The sequence below is a fragment of the Cervus elaphus genome, chromosome 32, assembly GCF_910594005.1.
Source record: "Cervus elaphus chromosome 32, mCerEla1.1, whole genome shotgun sequence".
NCBI lineage: Eukaryota > Metazoa > Chordata > Mammalia > Artiodactyla > Cervidae > Cervus > Cervus elaphus.
Genome location: NC_057846.1, coordinates 23,019,216 through 23,039,617, shown reverse-complemented (window position 1 = coordinate 23,039,617; position 20,402 = coordinate 23,019,216). Strand labels below are relative to the sequence as shown.

Here is a 20,402-nt window from a genome sequence, read left to right as displayed (position 1 = left end):
CCACAGTTCAAAAGCATCAGTTGCTCGAGGCCTTGATGTGACGCCGGACTCTTGTCTCAGCCAAACATAGCACACAGTAGACCTTTGAAAAGGCTTCCACCAAGTGCACCGAGCCAGGCTGTGTCCACCGCACCCCAGTTCAGCAGTGGGACCCAAGCGTGCCCAGCCTCCAGGGATGGGACAGCAACCCTAGTCAGGGAGGTCGGAGATAATAAAGTAGGCACTGCTTTTCTTTCCTTTTCTTTACCATGTTGCCGAAGCTACCTTGAAGTATAGTGGATTTGCAGTGTTGTGATTGCCCCGGATTTGGGTATTATGTTATCTATGGCTATCTCTACTGTTTCTTCCAACTTTTTGTGTTAGAAGTTCAAGCAGAGTGGTGAGCATCAGGTCCTTGTGAGTTATTAATCTCTTTTCTGTGAATACACTTTTCTGTGAATACCAAGCAGGAAGATAGGAGATAAGTTTTGTGTATTATCTCTTAGAGATTTCCATGTAAATGTCCATGGAAGGAAGGAAGAGGAGAATCTTTGTGGATTATTTGTTACAGATACTGATTTCTTGTCGATTTCCATATGGACCTCCTAATTCGTTCCATGCTTTCACTTTGATTTCTTTTTTTTTTTTTTTAGAACCATTTATTTGACATTAATGTCTCAAGGTCTCTTTCTGAATCATAAATTTGCTGACTTGTATGTCTATTTTTTTGTTCACCTGGATAATTCCTCATATACCATGTTCTACCTCTGCCTGACTGACTTCCCTTAGTGGTGGTGGTGTTCAGTCGCTTAGTTGTGTCCAACTCTTTGCAACCCCATTGCCTCACGCCAGGCTTCCCTGTCTGTCACCATCTCCCAGAGCTCTCAAACTCATGTCCATTGAGTCAGTGATGTCATCCAACCATCTCATCCTTCATTGTCCCCTTATTTTCCTGCCTTCAGTCTTTCCCAACATCAGGGTCTTTTCTAAGGAGTCAGCTCTTCGCATCAGGTGGCCAAAGAATTGGAGCTTCAGCTTCATCATCAGTCCTTCTAATGAATATTCAGAGTTGATTTCCTTTAGGATTGATTGGTTTGATCTCCTTGCAGTCCAAAGGACTCTCAAGAGTCTTCTCCAACAATACAGTTCAAAAGCATCAATTCTTCGACACTCAGCTTTCTTTATGGCCCAACTGTCATATCCATACATGACCACTGGAAAAACCATAGCTTTGACCTTGTCAGTCAAGTAATGTCTCTCTTTTTTAAAATGCTATCTAAGTTTGTCCTAGCTTTTCTTCCAAGGAGCAAGCGTCTTTTAAATTCATGGCTGTAGTCACCATCTGCAGTGATTTTGGAGCCCAAGAAAATACAGTCTGTCACTGTTTCCATTGTTTCCCCATCTATTTTCCATGAAGTGATGGGACTGAATGTCATGATCTTCGTTTTTTGAATGTTAAGTTTTAAGCCAGCTTTTTCATTCTCCTCTTTCACCTTCATCAAGAGGCTCTTTAGTTTCTCTGCTTTCTTCCACTAGCGTGGTGTCATCTCCATATCTGAGGTTATTGATATTTCTCCCATCAGTCTTGATTCCAGCTTGAGCTTCATCCAGCCTGGCATTTCACATGATGTACTCTGCATAGAAGTTAAATAATCAGGGTGACAGTGTACAGCCTTGACATACTCCTTTCCCTATTAGGAACCAGTCTGTTGTTCCATGTCTGGTTCTAACTGTTGCTTCTTGACCTGGATACAAGTTTCTCAGGAGGCAGGTAAGATGGTCTGGTATTCGAATCTCTTTCAGAATTTTCCACAGTTTGTTGTGATCACACAGTCAAAGACTTTAGCGTAGTCAATGTTGAGGCAATATGAGCGCGTGTTTGAAAAGAATTTTCGGATACAGAGCATTTCAGAAGGGAGTGGGTTTATTAAGAACAAAGAGCAGAGATCATGTGGGCATTGCGAGCGCAGTGGACTGACCTCCTGACAGACCAGGGAAAGTCAACCATTTTCATGAGTTAATAGCCAATTTTTATAGTCTCAAGACACAATTCTTGCTGGAAGGGGGCGTTAAGTTATTGATTGGGGCACTCTAGGGTGTTCACTGGAGCAGACGTCTTTGCTTAATTGGGAGTCGGGAAGCTTGTTGGGTTTATCAGGGGGCTTCTGGCAAGGTTTGTGGCAATCCAGATTAACCTAATCCTCACCTGATAGTGCAGGGTTGCCCAAACCTTCAGTTTGTAAATAGTGCAGCATCTGCCAAGTGCCACAAAGCAAAGTGCAGTAACACGAGGTACTCCTGTGTCTCCTTTGAAGCAGTATCTATTCACATCCTTTGCTCATTTTGAAATCAGGTTATTTATCTTTTTATTGTTGACAGGTTAAGAGTCCAGCTCGTGTGACTGGTTACACACAGAGGTCCAAAAGTTGGTGTGGTTTTCTTTTTTCCCCTTGTTATTCCCAGTAGCTTTAAAGGAAATAAATCCCTTTGCTTGCTTGTTGTCAATTGCTCAGTCGTGTCTGACTCTTTGAGCCCCCTAGACTGCAGCACGCCAGGCTTCCCTGTCCTTAACTATCTCCTGGAGTTTGTTCAGACTCATGTTCATTGAGTTGGTGATGCCATCCAACCATCTCATCTGCCGCTCTCTTCTCCTCCTGCCTTCAATCTTTCCCAGCATCAGGGTCTTTTCCAATGAGTCAGCTCTTCACATCAGGGGGCCAAATTGGAGCTTCAGCATCTGTCCTTCCAGTGCCTGGTTGAGGTCAGTACCGAGTATATTACTGACTTTAAGATTGTGCAGTTGCTCTGTTCATTATCTGAACAGCTGTTTATGGTGCGTCCATGGTGAAGCCTGAGCGTGAATTGGGTGCTTGGCTCTCTCCAGGCCCCCCTGCAGCGGTTCCTCCTCCCTCCCTCTCACAGGCCCAGCCCCGGGGCCGAGGCCTTTCCTGTGACCCCAGTTTCCTCGGCAGGTAGGAGCATCCTCCTCAGCACCTCTTCTGTGTCTTCCCACCAAGGCTGTTTGGTCTCCTCTCCTGTATCTTGATTCAAGTGAACTTTTCCTGCTTCGCTCCACGCTCTGGCAGTGCAGAGGGGAGGAGAGGGGAAGGGGTATGCAGGAGGACCGGGATCCTCCCCAAAGGGCCATTCGTCCACGGGTGTGAGCCCGCCCTTGCCAGGCACTTTGTGGGGTGGGAGAGTCGGGGGGGTGGCCAGGCACCCCGGGCCCTTGGGTTTGGAGTTCATGAGTTCGTGCAGTGTCTCCCAGGCCGCTCTGTGATGCTCCACAGGATGAGGGAGCAATGTCAGACCTCCTGTTTATGCTTATCTTTTAGCTCATTTAAAAGTTTCTGTATCATCTCTAAGGACAGTAAGGATATAGGGTAACTATCCATGTGTGTACTGGTGAAATGGTTCACGTTTGTTCTTCCTAAGGTGTGGGATCAGAAATAGCCCGTGTAATTGGTTTTGATTTTATTAGCCACGTAAAGAGGTTGCTTTGTATGCCAGTGTAGAGGGACAAACTTGCTTACTTCCCAGATGACCAAACTTCTAAATATTTTTTTTTTTTAATCTCTTGTAGACCCTCCTCTACACAGCACGGCTATATATGCTGATGAGGAAGAATTCTCCAAGCACTGCGGGTCACATCTCCCCTCAATTCCTCAAGAAAAAGAAGCAGAGAGAAGGTGGATCGCAAGCAGTTGTTTACTCATGGTTAATGGTGTTTCTGAGATGTTCTTTAAGAGAGATGCTTACAAGACCAAAGCTTTTTAAAGATCCTTCAAGCCATTTTATGTTTTTCCTCAAGAGAACTGGGACAGAAAAACTTAATTTTTCAGTAATTGATGTTACTTATAATAACTATAACTAACACCTGATTATCCTAGAAAACATCCCAGTGGAGGTTGTTTAGCTTTGAGATAAAACGAGGAGAGGAAAGGTTTTAAGAGTGTAGAAGTTCAGGTGATTTTACAAATTCTCTTACCTGTCACAAATGGGATGTTTTCTGGGGCAGGGTGGGAATAGGAGAAAGAAGCTGATAATCCCAGAGGAAACCCAAAGTCTGTTGTAAATTTCAGCTGTGTTGTCCCTTGGGTGCATAGGTTTGAGTTGTATAGATTTCTGTGGGGTGCTGGGTCAGGAAAATCTGCACAAATGACTCAACATAGCCAACTTGAGGACCCACATGGTGAAGAACTCTTCAGTGGCCGTGGTATGAATTATAAACTCTTCGCTAGTGCAAACCCTGACTAAAGGACCTCTGTTAGGTAATAAGTCAGTTCTAGTCACTGACTATATTTTGAGAGTTAACAAAACTGCATTTTTAAAACAAATACCCTACTTGGGCAGGAGCCTAGATGGGACGTCTGTCCGAGTTTCTCCATCTGGGGATGCCTTATGGTCCTTGCTTAGGAGACTGCAGGTTTTCTACCAGATGTTACTGGAAATCAGTAACGAAAGCCAAATATTTGGAAAACTGCACACTTGGTTTTAAATAGTGGTGAATATAATTTTTTCAGAAGAATTTTTAAATGGGTGAGACATTCACATGGTTTAAACATACAGAAAGGTTAATAAGAGCCTTCATCTCCTCTCTGTCATCACAGCTCCTGCCCCTACTTCCTCCCTTCCCTACCACTGGTTTTATTCTCTTTTTTTTTTTTTCGCTGTCCGGGTCTTGGTTGCTGCATGGGCTTTCCTGGTTGCGGTGAGCCGGGGCTGCTCTCTAGTTGCAGTGGGCAGGCTGCTCATCGCGGTGGCTCCTCTTGTGGAGGAGCACGCGCTCTAGGGCGCCGGGACTCGATGGCTATGGCTCCCGGCTCTGGAGCACGGCCCGATGGTTGTGGTGCCCAGGCCTAGTTGCTCTGTCATATGTGGCATCTTCCCAGAACAGGGATCGAACCTGTATCCTGTATCCCCTGCATTTGCAGGCGGATTCTTATCCACGGCACGACCAGGAAAGGAACCCCACCCCCCCCCCAATCCCAATATTTGTTTCTTATGTCTTTTCACAATTTCTTTGTGTTACCAAAAGAAGTATGTCGGTCCCGCTGCTTACTGTCAAAAGGCAATAAACAGGCCAGGTTGGTGGAAAGGAAAGTTTGCTTTATTTCAGGTGTCAGCAACTGTGGGGGAAGAGGGGTGGACATCTGTCCAAAGGCTGACTCCCCCCACGCCTTCGTAAGCAGGTGAGAGCTTTCATAGACAGGGCCAGGGGGTCGGACTACATGCAGAAACAGCACAGTCATCTCGAACAGTCGTCTTCAGAATGGCCATCAGTGGTCTGACCAACATCATCTTGGTTGTTTTTGGTCCAGTTAATCTTCAGTTCCAGGGTTTGTTTGTTGCCATTTCTTTGAGGCCAGTTGTGGCAGCTCATGTCCTGGATACAGTCTGCTAGTGAACGTCTCCACCTGGGGTTTTAGTGTCTATAAGACAGCTGCAGGATATGGCTCAGAATATTACCTTACAGCTCTTGAGAAAGAACTAAAGGTCCTTGGCTGTGCTTAATGACCACATTATTATTAGTCTCCTTTGACTGTTTCCCTTTGTTTCCACATTTCTCACTGCTCTGATTAGACTTATTCTTTGACTAAAGTTTCCCACAGATGAAAGGCAGGCAGAGGACATGGCCAGGGGGCAAGGACCACAGGGTCCTGCCCCGCTTCAGTGCCCCCTTTTCTTTATCAGCCTCGAGGAGGGACAGGTGCAGAACAGGAAAGGCAATAAACTTCTGTAGTACCTGGACAAACATTTGAAAATTACTAGACATATTACAATGAGGATGATAATCAAAATACGCCTTTGCACTGTTCTCTGTCTTAATGATTAAAGCCGATGTACAATGTCTGTTTAATAGGCCACAAACAGGCTGTTTTACTTAGCCTGAAGTTCAAACTTAATCATATATAGGTCAGAATGACTTCCCTAAATCTCAGTAGGTGAGCACTTCTTCCATCACTTTCCCCTTTTAAGTTGCAACTCTTTCCATAGAGAGTGTTGATAATCAGTATATTTTTCCAGCGTTGCCAGAGTGGTTCATTTGCCTGCTCTGGGTTCATCCATGTCCCTCAGTGCTAGGGCTCCTTTTTATTTATATACTTTACTAGTTGTCCATGTTGGGGGATAACTACTCAGATCCCATGAACAGGCTCTGGGTATGTTCATAGGGACATGTGTTATAGGCCACACATTTTATCATCTGTACCCAGTTTTCACACAAACATTGTACATGTGCTTTAAGCCATAAAATTAAAGCAGTGCTATACATCATGAGTAGTTATATGCTGTGACAACTTTACTGGACAGTTTTTTCCATCCTGAATATTAGGGTCAAAAGTATGATTAGAACAAAACAATTGCTTTCCATTAGAAGTCTCTGTTATCAGAATTAGATCATTATTCCAGGAGAATTTTGTTTTTCCAACAAAGAGAAAAAAAAACAAATTTTGTCTTGCATCAGTTTACTGTTAATAACAGAATTTATATACCTAATTAAATTTAGTCTAATCTTAATCCTGACAACATACAAAGTTTTGTTCTCAAAGTTCCTTTTTTATAAACCTTTTATCATTTTTTGGATCCAGACAAATTTGTTCTGTATTTCCTTATCCAGAAACAGACAACTGAAGGATAGTATTATCATTTTTTTTAACAAAAATATTTCCATTTGTTTATACCTTTTCTTCACCAACAACTCATATCCTATTTGTTTTATGCATAGAAATGTTATCATTTTTACATATCACAGTTTTTAACCCTTGAAACTTTAAGAAAACCAAGTGATTGAAATGGTACACCAGCATTTTCTGATTGGCAAACTTAAGAACATATTCCACAACCTCTAAAAACATACATTTTTTCACAGCATAGCTTTTCTCCAGTGGTACAACATGCATGTTTAATAAACCAAAACATCTTTAGTTTCCCCCTTAGTCTTACAAGAAGACAAAAGTAGGTAAATTTAGATTTGTTTGATTTGTAAGTGTTCATATTTTTTTTAAGGCAAATTAAATAGAGCTCCTTTTCAAATTAACCTCAGCTATATCATCCAAAGACAAAAACACAGATTGAGACATACAAATGTCCAGACCAACAGAGATCTCATTGTTTTCTTTTCATATTTCGTGAATTAGGCATTGCAATTAAACTTAGCAGTTTATGGATAATAGTTAGAATAGCCAAATTTACATACTCAAAAGGCTTTCCTCCTTTTTTTTTCCTCTTAGCTTGAAGTTTTATAATTAACCCAGGGCTGCAGTTCCAGGCACTGTGGACTGTGGTTGTATTTCAACGACACGATAAGCCATAACTTCAGATTTTCTCCTAGGCACATTTTTGTTTTCTCAGGGTCTGAAAAAAAGTGTTTTATCAAGCTTAGCTTTCCCTAACTGCATATGCAAAAAGAACTTAGTTTTTTGAATGTTGAGTTTTAAGCCAGCTTTTTCACTCTCGTCTTTCACCTTCATCAAGAGGCTCTCTAGTTCCTCTTCGCTTTCTGCCATTGCTGCTAAGTCACTTCAGTCGTGTCCGACTCTGTGCAACCCCATAGACGGCAGCCCACCACGCTCCCCCATACCTGGGATTCTCCAGGCAAGAACACTGGAGTGGGTTGCCATTTCCTTCTCCATTAGGGTGGTGTCATCTCCATATCTGAGGTTATTGTTGTTTCTCCCGGCAGTCTTGATTCCAGCTTGAGCTTCATCCAGCCTGGCATTTTGCATGATGTACTCTGCATTGAAGTTAAATAAGCAAGGTGACAATATACAGCCTTGACGTACTCCTTTCCCAATTTGGAACCAGTCCGTTCGTTGTTCCATGTCTGGTTCTAACTGTTGCTTCTTGACCTAGATACAAGTTTCTCAGGAGGCAGATAAGGTGGTCTGGTATTCGAATCTCTTTCAGAATTTTCCACAGTTTGTTGTGATCCACACAGTCAAAGGCTTTAATGTAGTCAATGGAGGAGAAATAGATGTTTTTCTGGAATTCCCTTGCTTTTTCTATGATTCAACAGATGTTGGCAATTTGATCTCTGGTTCCTCTGCCTTTTCTAAATCCATCTTGTACATATGGAATTTCTCGGTTCACATTCTGTTGAAGCCTGGCTTGAAGGATTTTGAGCATTACCTTGCTAGCATGTAAAATGAGCACAATTGTGCAGTAGTTTGAACATTACCCTTTCTTTGGGATTGGAGTGAAAACTGACCTTTTCAAGTCCTGTGGCCACTGCTGAGTTTTCCAAATTTGCTGGCATATTGAGTGCAGCACTTTCATAGCATCATCATTTAGGATTTGAAGTAGCTCAGCTGAATTCTGTCACCTCGTAGTGATGCTTCCTAAGGCCCACTTGAGTTGACAGTCCAGGATGTCTGGCTCTAGGTGAGTGATCACACCTTTGTGGTTATCTGGGTCATTAAGGTCTTTTTTGTGTAGTTCTTCTGTGTATTCTTGCCACCTTTTCTTAATATCTCTGCTTCTGTTAAGTCCATACTGTTTCTGTTCTTTATTGTGCCCATCTTTGCATGAAATGTTCCCTTGGTATCTCCGATTTTCTTGAAGAGATCTCAAGTCTTTGCCATTCTGTTGTTTTTCTCTCTTGCTTTGCATTGTTCACTTAAAAAGGCATTCTCATCTCTCCTTGCTATTCTTTGGAACTCTGCTTTCGTCTTTCCCTTTCTCCTTTGTCTTTCACTTCTCTTCTTTTCTCAGCTATTTGTAAGGCCTCCTCAGACAACCATTTTGCCTTTTTACATTTGTTTTTCTTGGGGACGGTTTTGATCACCACCTCCTGTATGATGTTACGAACGTCCGTCCATTGTTCTTCAGTCATTCTGTCTACCAGGTCTAATCCCTTGAATATATTTGTCACCTCCACTGTATAATCATAAGGGTTTTGATTTAGGTCATACCTGAGAGGCCAAGTGCTTTTCCCTACTTTCTTCAATTTAAGTCTGAATTTTGCAATAAGGCGTTCATGATCTGAGCCACAGTCAGCCCCCAGTCTTGTTTTTGCTGACTGTATAGAGCTTCTCCATCTTTGGCTGCAAAGAATATAATCAGTCTGTTTTCAGTGTTGACCATCTGGTGATGTCCATGTGTGGTATTGTCTCTTGTTGTTGAAAGACTGTTGCACTTTGAAGTTGGTGTTAAATGTCAGATGAAAAAAGTTAAAGGACTCTCATTAGAAATTTAGGGTTATTTTTTCCTTTTCAAAGGATGAAAGAAGATTTTCCCTTTTCTGTCCCCTAAACATGGGCCTGTATCTGCGGATTAGGACCGGGGGTGCCCGTGTACCTGGGAGTGGTGGCAGGGAGGAAGGGGCACTTCTGACGGGACCACAGGGGCAGTTACGGGCTCTTACCTGCCTGCTCGAGCTCAAGTGATGCGGCCTGGGTGTGCAAATGTGTGGGAGGTGACGGTAAGTCTGGGGAGGTGGCAGACTCACCCTTGACAAGTGGGAAATCTCATTAAACTCAGCTTGTTTTTGTGTCAGAGGAGCAGCTTTTAGAAGACACGTGAATAAAAATGAAATGTGTGCAAGATACTGATGGTTTGTTCTTTGGTACAGTTCGGACACTTCTGAAATTGAAGCAAGTGAAAACGAGTCTATAAAGATTAGTGCCAAAAAGGTATGCCTGTTCTCCCATCTTAATTTATCCTATTTAGATTGGATGCAAGTAGAAGAAATGTTCTGTGAAGTATTTCATTTACTGTTTGGATGCAAATAGAGACAATGTTCTGTAGCATTATTTTTCATAAAGAGTATATTATGTTTCAGAAGGTACTTTTTTAAAATAATAATGATAGAGTTTTGTATCTGAAGTGTTTTTCATCACAGAGATCTCAAATCTCTGTGTACCGTGTCAGTTTTCATAGGGTCCATGTAACGTGTGTAGATGGTAGCTAAACACTCTGTTGGGAGTGTTTGCTGGGAACCGTTTAATCCAGGTTTCCGGTCCTGTCCACTAGTGAGGTTGCCATCTTTCTGTTATATTCAGTTTTGAAGTTTGGAGTTAAGAAATGTGGACCTTATGGTTATCTACTAACAGGAATGGTAAGCATTTGTATTTTCTAAACAATAAGGCTGTTTTCTTGATCTAGCCAAGAAGAAAACTCAAGCCCATCAGTGACGAATCTGAAAGCCCTGAAGAAAGTGATGTAAGGAGAAAAGTTAAACCCACAGAGAACATAAATACACGGCATGAAGCTGTTTCAGCTACAGTACTTCCAGAACTTTCGGAGAAACCAGCTGAAGCGGTCACTCCTCAGAAGACAGGACCCCAGAGTGCTGAGTCCTCTGCTGAGAAAGCGACACTAGCCACAGAAGGTCAGCTGGTAAGAGTGTCTGCCGTCCCCTTGGAGAGGAGGAGAAGCTGAAAATGTCCAGCGGGGAGGGAAAGCATTTTCTTTTTCCTTCGCTTCTTTTGAAAGATAAGTTTTTTTTTATTTTTCTTATTATAAAAGTATATTTACTTTAGAAAATTTAGAAGGTGTAGAAAGGAAGATAAAGTCCTTTAATTCCATCACCCCAGAATAAAATAACCGCCGCATTTTTTGGTCTACACTCTTCAGCCTTTCATTGAGCTTTTCTTATCCTATGTGAAGATTTCAGGCTTCTGAACTCCAGATCTATCGAAATTTCTTTGTTAAGCCAAGTTTTGGTAATTTATTATAGTGGTCATAGGAAATAAAACATCACCCAATAACTAGCTTTTTAGTATCATGCTCTTGGGTTCTAGAACTTCCTTTATTTTTTTCCTTCATAGTTTGTTTCTTGGCTGAGATTCCTTATCTGCTTAATCATTAAGTCCATCGTTTCCTTCTTGGGACATATTAATATTTATGAGAGTAGCTTTGCAGTCTCTGCTTTCTAAGTCAGGTACAGTCAGCCCTCTGTATCTGCAGGCTCCACATTCATAGATTCAACCAACTACTTGATAGGAAATATTCGGGGACAAAAATTACATAAAGTTCCCCAAAAGCAAAAGTCGAATTTGCCACACAGCAGCCACTATTTTCACAGTACTTGTATGTATTTCGTAGTAGTCATAGTATTTATATAGTATCTGTGTTAGGTATTATAGGTAATCTAGAGATGATTTAAATACAATGGGGAGAAGTAGGTTATATGCACATGCTACCATGTTACGTCAGCGGATCTGGGGGTCCCTGGGCGATCCTGGACCCACCTCCCTTGGATATTAAGGGGTGACTTTACCTGGACTATGGTGGGTCAGCTTCTTTTGAGTACTTCTTTTCTATCTTGACTACAGGTCACATTTTTTGTGTAACATTTTTAATCTAGTAGTTTTAAATTGTGTGTTACACGTTGTTGATAGGTGGTTGAGATTTTGAGTTGTGTTTTCTTCTCAACGTTGACTTTCATTCTAATAGGTAGCTTGATTATTAGCTGATCAGCTTGAACTTCTGTGGGTGTGATTTATCCCTTGTTGGGGTCAGTGTGTGGAAAGCCTCAGTGTGTCTCCCAAGCCTCTCTAAGTCAGTGGGACTCAACCTCTGTATTAATAGTCTTCAGTTGCTGCAAAACAATACCACAGCCTTTGTGACTTCAAACAATGCATGTTTATGCCTCACACAGTTTCTGTAGGTCAGAAGTCCAGGCTCGCCTTAGCTGGTGAGGGTCAGGGTCTCACAGGCTGGAGTTGAGGTGTCAGCCAGGACGGAACTCTCACCTGAGACTCGGAGTCCTCATCTGGGATCACGCAAGCTGTTGGTAGAATTCTGATCCTTGCCATCGCAGGCCTGAGGTTCTTGTTTCCTCTTGGTTGAAGCCGGGAGTCACACTCGGCAACCAGAGGCTGCCCTAGGTCCTCGCCACAGGGCCCTCTCACAACGTGGCAGCTGGCGATATCTTCAGAGCCAGCCAGAGCCTGTCAGTCTGCAGTGGTGGCCTCCTACGTGATGTGACTCATCAAGGGGGTGACCATCCCACCAGAGTCACAGGAGCCACTCACTCTCAGGAGCGGGGGACCGTAGGGTGCTTACCACACCCCCAGTCTCTGTTGAATCCGGTCAGAGACTGGCTTTAGGCTTAGTTAGGGTGGGTCTAGGGCAGCCCTAACTCTCGAGCAGTGTTTCTTAAGCCTTTCTCATAGTTCTCCTCCCTAAGAAGCCTTTTTAGACATTTTTCCTCCTAACCATTCCCCCAGCTGAATTTTAACATCATAAGTACACTGTGTATCTATTCATATACCCGGCACTTTGGAGGGTCATAAACTGTTGTACTGTAATCTCTAAGGCTGTCTGGCCCCCGCCCCGGGGACAGGTGGAGATGGCACGATCTCAGCACATTCTTACCCCCGAGCTGGGCTCTTCCCCCTGCTCAGCTGGACCAGTAGCTTTTAACTAGTTCGTGAGGCCTCTACGTTTTCTCCATCTGATTTCCCCCAGTATTCCTTGTCCTTTATCACCTGTTAGGTCCTTGATCCCACGATAGCACATGCAGCGCCCCGTGTAGCCTCCCTGTGAGCCTGGAGTAGGCCTCAGGGACCCTCAGGGACCCCACCCAGGCCTCTCGTGTCCTCTTCCGACAGCCTGTTGCAGGGGCTTCGGCCACTGTGCCCTGCTTTCTGCCTCCGCAGTGGGGCCGGACGCTGCTCTCTGGGCACGCAGCTGCTGTGCTGCCCTCTGGAGGAAGGTGTCCCGGGCCTGGGGGGCCTGGGGGGCCGCAGCAGCAGTAGGTTTGCGTTCTGAGCGTCTCAGGCTTGTCCTGCCTGTTGTCCGATGCCACCCCCCTCCCCGCTTTATGGTTGTGCATGGCAATAGAGCTAGTTCAGAAGCTGTCATTTCCTCATAGCTTGGAGCAGAAATTGAGCTGATTCCACATATTATCATCCTAAATAATAAAAGCTCAATTTCCTCCAAGGCACCTATTGTCATAAGCCAGCTGAAAGTTTTAATTACTTTTTATTTTGAGGTAGTTTAATTTGCTCAGTATTTCCTTATATTAAGTTAGATAATTTATATGATTAATATATTAACTTATAATAAAATGAGGACGTGAAAGTCACTCAGTGGTGTCTGACTCTTTGAGACCCCCATGGACTATAGCCCACCAGACTCCTCTGTCCAAGGGATTTTCCAGGCAAGAGTGGGTTGCTGTTTCCTTCTCCAGGGTATCTTCCCGACACAGGGATCCTGACACAGGGATCGAACTGTAGCAAAAGTATTGACAGTGTCTGATAATGCTGTCTTAATTCTTGTTTTAAGAGAACCTTCTCTTACATGAAAATCTTTGCTGTGATTTTTTTTTTCTTTTTTTTTAAGAAAACTCAGAAGAATAAGATGTTTCCTGACCAAAGGAAGAAGCCAAGAAGTGGTGCCACAGACTCAGGTATAGATAGTGTTTTATATGTAGTCAATCATTCAAGAAGTTCTTTTTTAAAAATGTATTTTTTTATTTGATAAAGTAGTACATTTAAGTATATAAAATTTCCACTTTAAAAAGTTAAAAAATATGTGACTTTGGAGTAACTGAGTTTTCCAGCAATCTATCATGAAAATTTTCAATATACAACAAAGGATAAAGAATTTAACAATATATATTCATATACCTACTACCTAGATTTTACCATCAGAATTTATTTCTACTTGCTCTAGCACCTATTCATTAATCTATTTTAATTTTTCATCACGTTATACACTCTTTTCAGACATCATACTATGTACTCTTAGAAGCCTTCTTTCATTCAACGTAGCTTTGAGAGTCATGCATATTATTCTGCATCATTTTTATTGGCACAAAGTTTATTGAAAAATAGGAAAATAAAGCATTTTTTCCTTCAGTTTTTTAAAAGATAAGTTTTATAGTTTTCTTATTATAAAAATGTTTATTTTAGAAAATTTCAAAGGTATAAGAAAGGATGATAACATCACCTACAATTCCATCACCCCAAAGTAACTGCCGTGTTTTTTGGTCTATACTCTTCAATCCTTTTACTGAGCTTTTCTCACCCTAAGTGGGCTCATATCCATGTCATTCAGTATTCTACATACCATTTTAATGAATATGTAATATTTCATCCACAAATGTGCATAGTTTAGTTAATCTCTTATATCAGCTGCCTGAATCAATGCACGCGGTAACCTCCATGTGTTCTAGTAGTGGTCCATCAGGTAGATTAAAACTAACAGAACACGGCTAACAAAGACATCCATCTCCAGTAGCGTTGGTAACAGCCGGCTGTTAAGTAAAGGCGCAGCGAGGCAGCTGAGGGACCGCTGTGCATTTGCTGCTTCAGAAGTGGGCCCCCAAGGAGCAGCGCTAGAGGGCGCCCTGCAGACAGGGTTTGAGCCTGTCTTCTCCCGGGTGTTTCTGCAAAACGTGGTGCTGTGTTTAACAATTTGGTGGAGTACTTTTGTTGTAGGCTTTCAGGTCCCTGGACCTAGGGCTAAATGGCTGATAATATATTAACCTGTCCTGATGTTCTAGATACTTCCGACTGTGCACCTATTTGGTGTTTAAAAGAAAAGAAAGCCAGTGACATCATGGAATTAGATGTGTTTTTGTCTGCATTCGAGAACATTCTTCTAGAGTATGAGTGAGTCTTTTGATGTTGTCTTTACGTACCTAATAAATTTCCCTTGAAATAGCACTTCTGCTCACCCCACAGCTTGATATGTAGAATTTTCATTATCATTTTTACATACTTTTAAATTTCTATTATACTTTTTTCTTTAAGTCTCTGATTTAGTATTATGTTTTTATATGTCCATGTGTGTGACTTTTAAATTTCTATTTATTAATCTTCTGTCTTAACTAGTTACAGTCCAATTTCATGGACTGGTAATACCTATTTTTGAAATACTGAGGCTTCCTTTATGGCCTAGCACATAATCTCTTGGGAAGCTCTAATTATTGGATCTGTGTAGAATCAGTATTACTCAGTTTTTCCTGGTATTTCTATCAATTTATGCTATCTCTGTAGAGGTTATTTTACTAGGATATCATGTTTAAAATACTCTTTTAGATTGAACATTTTATCTTTATGAAGTGACTCTTTTCATTCCTAAAAATGCTTTTTTTGGTTTTAAAATCTTTTATCTCATATGTCACTCTATTTCTTTAGCTAGTGTTTGCCAAATTTTATGTTCTTTGAACTTTTACTTCCTACCTTTGTCTCACATTAAGCTGTTATTTATTACAAACTCCTTTTTAAATCCAGTGTCCATCTTTGAATTTCACTTTAGTCAGTTACACTTAATTATCCCTATCTTTAGAAGAATGTATTGATCCTGTTTAAATGTATAACTCCCCACCAGTAAGATTAGAACTCTGGCAATCTGTGATGTCTTGGTCTTCTCTCCCTGCCCCCACCCCAAAGCACATCATGTTTATAATACCTGGAAACTGTTTAATTCTGGGAAAAGGGTGATCAGAGTTGGTACAAAATGGCTTCTGTTACCTGTTTCAACTCAGGATCTAGACTTGAACTTGCCAGAGCCAGTTAAGAACTGCAGCTTCTTAATGGTTCCTGGAGTCGTCCTCACAGGGCTTTTGGGGCTGTGTGTTTGTTGGTTTCCCTGTGGAGGAATGAGGTCTCGGGTCTCTTATTCCACCGTCTTCTGATGTCACTAGAAATACTTTTTAACATCCTTTTTTTTTTTTTTTTTTTTTGATTTAAAGTTTTACAAAAAGTGTATTCAAAAGTGCAGGCCATCTCTCCTGCTTAGCATCTTGAAGAATTAGGCCATGGGCCTGGTCCCTTCTCCTGGGCGACTTTTCCTCATGTATTTCCCCCAAGAAAAAAATAGCTACGTGACAAGCTGTCACTCACACAAGAGGTTTATTTTCAATTCAGACTTTAAATTCTAGTGTCGTTCTGTGACGAGGCAGAGGAGGGGGGTAGCTCCCCCCTGGCAGGGTGTGGGTTATCATAGGTCTGTGTCCAGCTGTGAGGGAGGGAGACTGGGCTCTTCTGTCCCTGACGACAGGGACCCAAACCAGTTTCTTTGTTTGGGTCAGCTTTATAGTTTTTGCAGAACTGAATAGCTGGCTTCTGGCTACTTATCGGTTAGTCCAAATATGTGACCCAGTCCCTTCTCCAGTTGTAGCAGGGAGGGAGGAAGGGCTGAAGTCTGCTGCTCACTGGGTCAGGCGGCAGGGAAGACTGGGATTGTCTGGGAGCATCACTTTCCATATGGTTTAGTGTCACCTGTGGGGGTGGCCAGTGCCGGGAAGTGCTGGCCACAAGCGTGAGGACTTAGCAGAGAGAGTTCCAGTTCTTTTTCTTTTCTTGAGATGCTTCCAGTATTTTTTTAAATCTGAGAAAGGGCTGCAAGCTGACCATGCCATCTTAGATATTCAGAATGGCACATACCAAACTGTGTGTGTCCATGGGAATGCTAAACAAATGAAACACACCTTTCCAAATCCTTCAGAGACTACCTAAGTTTGACTTTTTTTTAATTCTGCTACAGACAAAAAATAGACTCTCGAGTTTGTAAGGCAGCCATCAACAAATTTCATTCTGATTTGAAAGAAGAACTCATCAAAATGGTAAGTTCAGTGACATAAATTGGTTGATCTAATTTTTTTTAAACTAATCCTTAACAGCTCACTGTTGTCTTGGTAAAGCTTGCATTTGCTGCCAGTGTGGTAAAGAGCTCCTTAGAAACTGGATATGATATGTTGTAAACTAATAAACACTTGACTTTGGAAAATGCATGCAAATATTTATTTCTTGTTTTGTGTAGCTTCAAGAAGTCCAGATGTTGAAGACTCTGAAAAGGAAGAATGCTAAGGTAAATCATTCACGTGGTTAAAGGCACAGTCCTGTAGAACGTGCACATACGTAGCAAGTAAAGACCCGACTCTGGGTTTTGTGACCTACAGAGTTTGTGTAAGGCCTTTTATCTTTTTAGTCACACTTTTGTTTGGTCGATCTGGTGCCCGTTCAGGTGAGTACTGATCAAGTCAGTAATGTTGAGACGGAGGCTAAGGAATGGGGGTCCCAGTTGCCCTGAAAATGGCTCTCAAGCCCAAAATGACCACTTACGTGGTTGAGTATTATGTATTATGTGTTTATCACTACTGTGTATGTCAGAAGTCTTTCAGACTGAAGAACTGTCTCGTGTCTCAGGAGAAAGGGCAGGCTAGGAAGAATACTGGGTTAAGGGTCAGGAGATCTCCTTTCTTGTGACAGTGCCGCTGCCTCAATGTCCTGTTGCCAGTAGGTCTGCAAGGAAACACGAGGCCCTTCCAGCCCACCTGTTTACAGTTGGGCCAAAAAGCATTCCTTGTTCTAGCTCTAAAGTTGCATGAACCCACGTGTGGAAGCACAGCCCCCCTCTACATTTGTAACAGAAATGGGTTTGAAATGGATGGTTTTCCTTCTGGTGAAAAACAACAGCCTTTGTTGTTTTTCAGTTTTAATCTCTTGTTGGTCATTCCTGCATCTCTCATAGGCAAGCAGGAGTCATCTGAATGTCCAGCAGTGGAATATGAGGTAGTTGCTAAAAGTGATAGTTGAGATGATGCACTGAATTCTGTTGAAATGTTCTCTGTAAAATACAAATTGTGTCATGGCACTCCTGTGCTTCAGTATTTTCCTAGTGTACCTAGAGAGCATCACAGTGCCTTACTTGATAGCTCACAGGGTAGTAAAACATGGCCCTCCTCTTCAGGGCTCTCCGCAAGCGGATCCCCCTGGACTTCTCCAGTTCCCTCTTCTTTCCCGTCATAGCACACGTCACAAGCTGTGACTACACCCTGTTTGTATGTCATGTCTGTCTTCCCTGTGTGACCAACGTTGGTAAGAATGGGGTTTGCCGTGTTTCCCACTGCGCTCCAATACCTGGCACAGTGTACAAGGCAGTGCTGAAATATTTACAAAACTAACGTACAAATTTTTGTTATTAGATGATCTCCGATATCGAAAAGAAAAGGCAGCATTTGATTGAAGCCCAGGATGAATTGCTTCGGTAAGATAATATCGAAATCCTCTTTGAGAACTTAGAACAAGATTTTAATCACAGCGTTTCATGTGAGGCTTTGTTGTAAAACTTGCTGCTGTGTTGCATTTAAACACCGGGTCTTCTCTGAGCTTGGAAGCTCAGTCAAGGGAGGTTATGCCACTGAGTGGAGAAGCTTTTAGCAAATCAGCCCTCATCTATCCACACTAGATCTCTCAGCTCCCACCTGAGAGGTGTTCTGATTGGACACGTAACACACAGACTTGAGAACTGGGTGGCCTGGGTTTAAGTCCTGGCTCTACCACTTTCTGGCTTGCAACCTTGGGCAGGTACTTAACCTCGCAGTGCCTCAGCTCCCGCATTTGCAAATGAGCATAACGGTAACTATACCTCACAGGGTGTTGTGAGACCTAAGTGAATAAATACACAGAAAGTGCCACACGGTGACTGGCATAGCATACAGTAAGTGTCGTGTGAGGCGTTACCGGTTTGCATGAGTGTCGTTGAGACGTATCGCTTGGTATGACGTGCGTGATCCCAGGTGTCAGGCCAGAATTTCCAGGTCTGTCTCCCATGCCGCCTGCTGGGTTTGCGGTGGTCTTCCTTACAGACGGGATGGCTGGGTGAGCCGGGGGGCTGGCAGCAAAGCAGCAGCAGAATAAGCAGTGTCAGATACGCTCTCTGCCCTTCAGGAGCCTTAAAATAGCTTGGAAAGTGGTCTTAGAAGGCAACCTGTAAGTGAATACCAAGTTTGAAAGATGAGACCTGTCCCAGAAGTCTAGAAGAGGGAGAAATGGGTTGTCTAGGCCTTTGGTTTCCAGATCCAGCCTCTGGACAGGTGCTGCTGGCCGGCGCTGCAGCCTTCATGGGCCCAGGCCAAAGTCAGAAAAGTAAAGATCATGATGGGAAGCTTTTTCAGGTGTTAGCTGTGTGTCGCTGGGCGTCGTCCTAAGTGCTTTATTATACCAACTCATTAAACCATCACCATAACCCTGGGAGGCAGGTTGTTTGGCCACAAGACAACTATGTAAGACTTGGATCTGTCTCAGAGCTTTTGATCTTTTTTCTAGACAGAACTGTAGAAGGTGAGAGGTACAGTATTTTGAAAAGGCATAGAAAGAAACACAATGTGTATTGTTTTACATGTGGAAAACCCAAGGCACAGGGCAGTAATGATCCGACAGCCCCCACCCAGGAACGGGGGAGCCAGGGCCCGGTGTCTGCCCACTGGCTCCGGACCCAGCGCTCCCGCCCACGGCCTTGCTGGCTCAGGTCTCCCAGAACATGGCACTGGTTCAGTGCACAGGGCTGTTACAGGGACGTCTATAAAATGTATTAGACCAGGTTTTTAAAATACATCTTTGTGAGAATAAAAGATGGTAACCATTCCCCATTCTTTTATAAATTGGTCCACAAAATCCAAATTATCCTTTTATTTTATATGTTTAGAGACTCATGAGCTACTGAGACAGAAAGCAGGTTGCCCAAGGTCGCACCTCTCACCCAGGCAGAGATGGTTTCTCCACTGCTTTTATTAGACCTGGACACAGTTTTAGTGAGGCAGAGGGGCAGAGGGAAGGCTTTCTGTCCACGCTTTGACTGCTAAACTGCAATGTCAGTCTACATCTGTCTGGGGCCCTAAAATCTTGATACCCAAGTATATGTTTTAATTCAGTAGTTCCTAAGACTCTAAAAATGACTTAATAGATTTTAAGATACATAAGGCATATTTTTCTTTGGGCTTCACTGCTAAGTACTTTTTAGGCATCATATTTCGGAGGTTTTGCTACATTTAAATTGATTGCAGAATCACTCATATTGATCATTTCAAAGCGAATGACATCTTAAGCCACCTAGCCCACCTGGCCTGTTTACTTCACTCAGAATCCTTACACGCTGCACCTCATATACCTTAGGCTGTAGTTCCACTTTGTCATTTCTTTTTGGGAAAAATATCTTTTTGTTTTAGGGTAGAACCTGAGCTGAAACAACTACACATAAAGTATGAGGAACTTCAGGAGAGAAAAGCTTCCCTTAGGAAGGCAGCATATTTCCTGTCTAATCTCAAACAGCTTCATCAGGATTACGCAGCTGTTCAAGAGGAAGAACCAAGTGCAAAGGAAACAGTAAGTTCAGTGTTTAATTTTTACTCTGTTCAGAAGACACAGGGCAGTCTGTTGGAGAACCAGAGCTTCGAGGAGAGAACAATGGCGATGTCAGGTCTACCCAAAAAGCATCCCTGTAAATTGGTGAAAATTTGTTCTCACTGCTTCTTAGCTAATTAATTAAGGCCAGAGGGGTAAAGGAAAATCCAGAAACACGGATTTTACTAAGGTATTGAAGCTTCAGAGAACTGAATTTCTTGAAGGGAAGTGTATCCTCTGGACAAAACTCAACTGTCGTCAACCTAAGACTAAGACCACTAAAACCTATACAAGTTTTAAAGACCAACCTCTTGTCTTTGTTCAGCCAGTATTTTTACTATC

The 20,402-nt window shown here is 42.6% G+C and overlaps 1 protein-coding gene across 1 annotated transcript in view; it reads left to right on the top strand.

The window, feature by feature from the left end:
- Positions 1-20,402, top strand: part of CENPU (centromere protein U) — a 44,114-nt gene that overhangs the window by 20,671 nt on the left and 3,041 nt on the right. The window contains exons 4-12 of the mRNA XM_043893532.1: positions 3,563-3,668; positions 9,551-9,611; positions 10,084-10,317; positions 13,270-13,336; positions 14,435-14,543; positions 16,423-16,501; positions 16,699-16,746; positions 17,864-17,925; positions 19,886-20,042. Of these exons, the coding sequence (XP_043749467.1) occupies positions 3,563-3,668; positions 9,551-9,611; positions 10,084-10,317; positions 13,270-13,336; positions 14,435-14,543; positions 16,423-16,501; positions 16,699-16,746; positions 17,864-17,925; positions 19,886-20,042 (923 nt within the window). The remainder of the gene's footprint in view (positions 1-3,562; positions 3,669-9,550; positions 9,612-10,083; positions 10,318-13,269; positions 13,337-14,434; positions 14,544-16,422; positions 16,502-16,698; positions 16,747-17,863; positions 17,926-19,885; positions 20,043-20,402) is intronic.